This window comes from Vigna unguiculata, chromosome 3, assembly GCF_037176805.1.
Source record: "Vigna unguiculata cultivar grain cowpea cultivar isolate G323 ecotype 2 chromosome 3, ASM3717680v1, whole genome shotgun sequence".
In the NCBI taxonomy this organism is placed as follows: Eukaryota; Viridiplantae; Streptophyta; class Magnoliopsida; order Fabales; family Fabaceae; genus Vigna; species Vigna unguiculata.
In genome coordinates this window covers 61660166-61667896 of record NC_140794.1, presented here as the reverse complement: position 1 = coordinate 61667896, position 7731 = coordinate 61660166, and the positions used below count along the sequence as shown (strand labels likewise).

Below are 7731 nucleotides of genomic sequence, written 5' to 3'. Positions count from 1 at the left end.
TCAACTAGACCATTTTAAACTGGTAAAGAAAATAAAATTATTTTAAGAAACAATTGATTTGATTTTAAATGTTTATATAAATTTAAGAGTTCTCAAAATTCAACTAGCATTTTAAATATCCAAACTAGAGCTGTCAAAATGGATTGGAACCCGCGAGCCAACCCGGCTCACCACGAGTTCGGCCGGGTTGGATTGAAATTTTTTTACAAATTTCAATAGGGGTTGATTTTTGACCCGGTTCACCCAGGTTGAACCCATGATGAGTCGGGTTGGTGAGCCAACCCGCAAATAAAAGGGTCATACAAGTGTTTTTTATTTTTTTTTATTAAGTTGAGTTTTACATTTGGGTCATGTTAGGTTTTTTTTATCCAACACATTAATTTGTATTTTTTTTATTTTGGTTTGTATTTGGATTGTATTAAAGTTTATTTAGATTTTAATTAGAATTACAATTTAGTTTTGACTATAAAAAATAAAAAAATGATTTTTTTTAATTAAGTGAATCCGTAAGCCAACCCGTTTAACTCGCCAACCCGTGGTGGGCCGGACCGGCTTCGAAATTTTTTGGCTCGCCAAAAAGTGAGTCGGGTTGGGTTGGCTCACTAAATCATCAACCCGTAGTGGGTCGAGTCAGGTCGGGCCGAGTTACCCGTTTTGACAACTCTAATCCAAACAAGCTGTCAACATAAGTTAGAACTGTGAGCCAACACTGCCCATCACGACAGGTTCAGGCTAGATTGGGTTAAAACAAATTTAAAAATTTTAGTATGAATTCATTTTTGACCCAGTCCACCAAAAACTAGATTTACCCAGGATTAAACCCATGGTGAGTCAGGTTGGTTCACCAACCCACAGTTAAAGGGCCACACAAGTGTTTTATGTTGGGTTTGAATTTAGGTTGGATTGAGTTGTATTTTTGAGATTTTGGTTTGTATATGATGTTTAACATCATTCTGGATTGTATTTGGATTATATTGAAGTTTATTTAAATTTTATAATCAAAATAATAATTTAGTTTTTTTAGGACTGAAGAAAACATAAATTGTATTTTTTTTAATTGAGTTAGTGAGCCAACTTGTTTAACCCACAAATCCCTGGTAGATCAAGTTCAAATTTGTTTGTCTGAGTGTGAATCCAATTGGATTGACTCACTAAATGACCAACCCTTAAAGAACCGGATCAAATGATCCGTTTTGACAGCTCTACCAAACACAACCTCATTTCACTAATAATAATTAAGATTCTGTTGAGAAACAACGTACAAACACATCACTAGTCTTTTGACTAAGAAGATCCTCCAAGTAAATAAACCTAAAGTAACTTTTATTACCAATATTTAATTTCTTATAATTTACCATATCATACGTAAATATCAATTATATATATATATATATATATATATATATATATATATATATATATATATATAATTACATAGTAAATATGTAGACACAACACTTTTTTATGAGATACATAAAATATTTATAATTTGTAACTCAACTATTCCTTTTCTCAAGGGATACTAAATCACTAAAAGATATAATCATTAGAGATAAATTTTCAGTCATATTACATGAAATGTGTTACGAAGACAAAATTTTAATATTGGTAGAATGTTTGTAATGAAAAAGGTATTTCGACCAAATTATATTCATATATGGATACAATATTACGAATCATCAGCCTATATTAACGTAGGTGGAATGTTTGTCACACACAAATGTATATGAATATTAAGAATATTACGAATGTCTTTCACGTGTAGGAAAAAAAAACTCAATAATTGAATTTTTTATGACATACTTATTAATAAAAGACGAAAATAGAAATAACGCATCTACATTTCTTAATCAGTTCCTAAATAAAATAACAGCAAACACCTTTATTCTCCATGTACGAATAATGTGGACGTAATAGTTGTAAACCGTACTTAGAGTTTATTGATTGCTTATTTTCTTTCTTTCTGTGGTTCTTTCGTGTGAACTAGTTGAAGTTTCATTGCTTAGAAATAAATTTAAGTAAACATATAGGAATCAAATCATTTTATTTTTTTTAATTCATATTTACTGCATATTTAGATTAACTTAAACGCATTAACATTTTCACATTTTTATTTAAAAATATATTATTCCTTTTATTTCAAACCACATTCGATGCATTTCATATTAAATAAAAATAGAAATACAGAAAGTTAATTAATTGGACACAATTGTTTTCATTGTTTAATATGAAGTGTAAAATAGTAAATGTCCGACTTATTACAATAGTTTAGACATATAGCAAAATACCACAAACAATACAACGGAAGCGTTAATTAAGGATCATTCAAAAGCGTAAAACTCAAGAATTAGAACTAAGAATAGAAGTAAAAGAACTCTTTTAAGAAAGGTGGTGTCTCTTATATTGTTTGGGTTTCGTGACATCACTTAACATCTTGTGTACTCCACAAACCAAAACCATGTGAAACGAAGATTGGTAGAAGTGTTTGGGAAATTTAGGATTGATTGGTGTGGTTAAATTAAAAGAAACGAAAGGTGTAGAAGATGAAAGTTGGTAGATGATTTACCAGTGACCTAAGTTTCCGAATTTAGATATTGACTTGAGAAATGAAAATTGATAAACAATAATAGAGGGTATTGTTCCAGCTATATATGAGAATGAAATCGATAATTTGTGATAAATATAATAAGTGTGTGTGTGCATGAGGTTTTAAGTTTTAACAAACCCCACATAATAGTGCCAGAGCTTACGGAGACTGACTCAGGCTCCTTAAATGCTGCAGTTGGTGCAGTTGTGCAGCCTCCATTACTGCATCAACGTTTAGCCACGCAACCACCATTTACATTCTCATCACCATCATCATCATCATCATCTCTCAGATCATATCATATCATCAAAATCTTCACCAACCGTTCCACACCGCGCATCGTATCGTAGTATCGTACCTCATGAACAGTATTCATACCAAATGCGTGGTGAAGCGCAAACCCAGAGAAACTGATGAAACCTTCTCTTTTACACAGTCCAAAGAGACCATGAAGAAGAACCTCTGCGACCGTCACAGACCAAAACGCTACCCTCTCCTGTCGTTTTGGGAGCTGCCGGACTACATGAAGGACAACGAATACATTCTGCGTTATTACAGGGCCAATTGGCCCTTCAAACAAGCCCTCTTCAGCCTCTTTCGCTGGCACAACGAAACCATAAATGTTTGGACGTAATCGACAAAATCCCTTCTTTTTCTCTTCTCTCTCCTTTTTTTCATGTCTAACTAACGTTCTTCTTTCTGGGCTTCTGCTGTTTCAGCCATTTCATTGGGTTTTTACTGTTTCTTGGGTTGACTCTCGCCAATTTGATGAAGCCTCGTGTGGTGGATCTCTTGCAACTCCTATCCAGGTTATTCATTCTACAACCGTTTTTTGTTTTTGTTTTTGTATTTTTTTGTTTTCCTTGGGTTATGACAGAAACAAACTATGAGTTTCTGTCGTGTAACAGAAAACAAGAAATCTAGTTGCCCATTGTCGGTTGTGATTCAGCAATTCCTTTCTCATGTAAAAGAAACCACATGTCAGCATGTTGCCGGCACCTCCTGTTGATTGAAATTTAGAATAAACAAACTAAATCTAGGAATCTAGTTGCTTTATTTATGCAAGAGAATTACTTTAAATATGGGAACAGAGTTTTTGTATCAGTTGTCTCACACTCAAACCAGGCACAGCGATGGAAATTGTTTCTTCAGCACACGTTTGATTATCATATACATAATTTATAATCACAACTTTTAACATTTAAGACTTTCTTCAGGAAAAGTGTTTACTGGAGTTCATACCTTTGTATTTTGAAAGAGTAAATCATTTAAATTTATTTACTTTTTCTAATTTTTATCTTTTTGTATACTCTAAACCAGTCCTGCGACGTTAAACACTTTTCTTAAATTTAAGCCCAGAAAGTCGTGCAGTCGATGTACACGTTTTTGTACAATTTACTTTTGAGAGGTAGTTTAACTAGAATGAGGATGCTTAGGAAATTGCCTTAGTCCATCATTCAATTTATAAGTTAGAATTAGCTTCTACCTTCTTTTTTGTCGTTTTATATTAGCCATCGTGCTTAGGAATTTATATTAGGTGAACTACCTAGCTAGCTACTACTAGTATGATAGATTTTACCAGAACCCAACTAATTTCTCATGTTCATCTTTTGCAGGTCTTTTTCTTCGAGTGCGGAAAAAAATGTCTCTCATAACATCAAAGATTTGTTTCTGGTAAGCGAGCTATGATCACATTAGAAAAACAGATAAACACACCCTGCCACTAGCAGTGAAAATTAACAAAATTGATCTCAACACACAATCAAAATCATCCATCATATTGAACAATATCGTGAAGACTGACATTTATGATGAAACTGCAGGGAACAACGATACTGTTTGATTTAAATAATGAAATGCCTTTGACAATCGAACTTGAATCGACAGCACTGGTTATAGCAAGGTGGCCGTTCTTTGTTTTCCTAGGTGGTTCAATGTTCTGCCTGTTCTCCAGCAGCATGTGCCACCTCTTCTGTTGCCACTCCCACAACCTGAACATGTTCCTGTGGCGACTGGACTATGTAGGAATAGTTGTGATGATCATCACCTCCTTTTTCCCTCAAATTTACTACGTTTTCTTGTGTGAGCCTCACTGGCAAATCATGTACCTTGCCGGGATCACAGCCATGGGAGTGTTCACCATCGCAACAATGCTCTCCCCAACACTTTCCACCAGCAAATACCGTGCATTTCGTGCCATGTTGTTCTGCTCAATGGGACTTTTCGGCATCGTGCCTGCAATCCATGCATGCTTCGTGAACTGGACCAATCCTCGGCGCAATATTACCTTAGCATATGAAAGTACCATGGCATTGTCTTACCTGACAGGGACCTTGTTCTATGTCACAAGAATACCCGAAAGGTGGAAACCAGGGTGGTTCGATTTGGCAGGTCACAGCCACCAAATTTTTCATGCTTTGGTCGTGGTTGGAGCATTGTCACATTATGCAGCCACTCTTCAAATGCTGGAGTGGCGTGACTCTTTTGGGTGTGACACGCTTCCATGATTATATATCTTCTTCTTAATCTTAATCTTCGTCTTTCATAACAGATACGTATATGCAGCATTGTATGGATTCCCTGGGGTATTAATTGTATAAGGGGCGCAAGCATTTGTGTAGTCATAAGGATTCATAAGGAGCATTTGTTTCATTGTTAGGTTCGTTTCAAGTGTCTCATTGTTACAAGTCCGAAAGAGACAGGGATTTTAGAAATTATTCTTCACCATATATTTCATTCGCTCCCTTTTCTTTTCTAATTTGTTGTTCAATATATTTAAGATTGTATCTAGAAAATCTATATAACAGCCTTCTTCCTTTTCTTTATTAATTGTATTGCAACTTTTGAATCTGTCAAATTACAGTGCCAAACTTGTCGATAACAATGTTTAAAACTGCTTTGCGTCGATAGTGGTTGGCTTAACATGTGTGGCTCAAAAGTCAAATGAACCAAATCTTGTCTCTGCAACTTTTTTGTTGAGAAAAAGAAACGTGCTAGCTCAAGTTATCAAGGGTTGGTTGACCTGAAAAACTTTTAAAAAACGACACAGAAATCTAGAAAAATAAAAAATAAGTCCAATGACATGTTTTCATGAAAACAATAAGAAAAAAAATGAAGAGAATAATCCTTTGTTAAGTACACCAAACTTTCCTTTAACGTAGTTATTATGAGTATAAAATAGTGTAAAATTTTTTATCTGTTCAGATATTTCCTTTCCTGATAAAAAAACAGCGTCTTGAATATTGTTTCCCACTTTTCTTTGTTCTTTAATGGTATGTCAGAGACCTTTTATTTGACAACAGTGTTATTGGGACTTTTCAGGTTCTTAATTACATAAAATAATTTAAAAATGGTAGTCCTTAAATGGCAGAATGCATGGCGATGGTGTTTTGGAGGGAAGGAGTGGACTTTAATTTCTTGAACTGCAATCCTCGCATAACAATAACTGTGATTTTATGGAGATTTGAACTTTTGAATTGTTTTCACGCTTTTTAACAACGTTCACTGTTCACCTATTATTTAATTATTGTTCTCGAGAAAAGAAGAACATTCTGCACCCACCAACTTATTAGCTACGTATTAATTACTGGACTAGTTAGTGCTATGATTTAACTTCATTTTTCACCATTAATCTTTTAGGAAACAAATTTTAACTTTATAAAATTTACCACTTTACTTTTTTATTAATGACATTTTAGCGTAACAATTGAAGATTTAAGAAAGATGCATACACCTTATCACATTATTAACAATCCAACAATGAATTAATAAAAAATATAGAATTTTAAAATCCAGATAATACAACTTCTGAAATTTTGAAAGTTTCGAAGCAAAATTGACGTAAATATAAAAGATTATAAATAAAAAAATGCAATTAAGTATAAAAATATCGATGCTCTCTTCCTCTTCAAGATTAAACATATAAACAAATAATCCGAAACTTGATAACTTATAATAACAAATTTAACTTTTGACAACCGCCTATGTTTCTATAAACATGTAAGTGTGGGAGTGATACGTGGAAAGTTTTTTTAAATCTTTAAGCTATTTTTTATTTTATCGTATTTTTAATTATATATTTATTTTTTATTAGTTCAATTTCATTTAATAGTTTTTTAATTTACTTTTAAGATATATATTTGATAACTTTTAAATATTTTTATTTTTAATTTATTTTATCATGTAGAATACTATTTTAATTTTTTATATAATTATTTTTTATTTTCTAATTCATTATTATAGTTTAATTTTGTCACTATAATTGTATAAATAAATTTTATTCACTATAATATACAAATTTAAGGTAATTGCCATGAATTTGTTTTATCACCATCCTGTTGGGAAGATCTCAAAAAAATAAATATAACCAAGCGCGAAAGCAAAACCCATATCAAATATTTCCTAAATAAATAATATGCAAAATAATAAAATACATAAAATAGAGAAAGAGGAACCAATAAACACAAAAAAACTTTTAACATGAGAAAACTTCGATATGGAGGAAAAACCCATGGACCTTGTCCAGTAAAAACTTCCGCTAATAAAAATTAATGGGTACACCACAAATTTCTCTTGGAAATTCAAAGGATCAACAAATCATTATTCTCTTCACCAACAAGGTGAATAAAAACCCCCAATGGATACTTTAAATAAATAATAGAGTGAACCTCAATATATGAGAAAATGAATAAAACATTTTCTCCAAGGTAGCTTCTCTACACAGACTTGCACAAGATAAATTAGTTGTTCTTTTATGTTTTTTCACTCTCTCTTATGACTTCTTCTTTTCTCACCATAGGCACTCAAAACTTCTGTCTCTCTCTGTTTCTCACACTACTAAAAATTCTCATATTACATGTGAATTTTCTTGCAAATTCGTTAATTTTTTTTTGCAAGAAATTATTTTTTACTGCTATTTTTTTAAAGGATCTGAATTGGCAAGTAATTTCTTCGTGGGTAATTATTTCCTACAAAATTACAAAATTGGTAAGTATTTCCTATAAATTTTGTTGCGAAAAGTGTTTTATACAAAATATTTTACAACAAAATTGGCAGAAGTTTTCTGCAAAATTTTTTTCATAACAAAATTTATAAGTATTTCCTACAAAAAATTTCAAAACAAAATTGGCAGGAAATATGAATTT

The 7731-nt window shown here is 32.2% G+C and overlaps 1 protein-coding gene across 1 annotated transcript; it reads left to right on the top strand.

The window, feature by feature from the left end:
• Window positions 1-2678: 2678 nt before the first annotated feature.
• Window positions 2679-5416, top strand: HHP1 (heptahelical transmembrane protein1). Its single transcript, XM_028060608.2, has 4 exons — window positions 2679-3217; window positions 3307-3396; window positions 4204-4261; window positions 4411-5416. Exons 1-4 carry the CDS (start codon window positions 2949-2951, stop codon window positions 5092-5094), a joined length of 1101 nt encoding a protein of 366 aa, XP_027916409.1. The 5' UTR covers window positions 2679-2948; the 3' UTR covers window positions 5095-5416.
• Window positions 5417-7731: the final 2315 nt, after the last annotated feature.

What these genes read in the sequence shown, in the direction of transcription:
- HHP1 (XM_028060608.2), top strand. Translation starts at nt 2,949, where the DNA reads ATGAACAGTATTCATACCAAATGCGTGGTGAAGCGCAAACCCAGAGAA. An exon ending in GAAACCATAAATGTTTGGAC is followed by an intron (nt 3,218 to 3,306) that starts GTAATCGACAAA and finishes CTGCTGTTTCAG; the next exon opens with CCATTTCATTGGGTTTTTAC. An exon ending in CTCTTGCAACTCCTATCCAG is followed by an intron (nt 3,397 to 4,203) that starts GTTATTCATTCT and finishes CATCTTTTGCAG; the next exon opens with GTCTTTTTCTTCGAGTGCGG.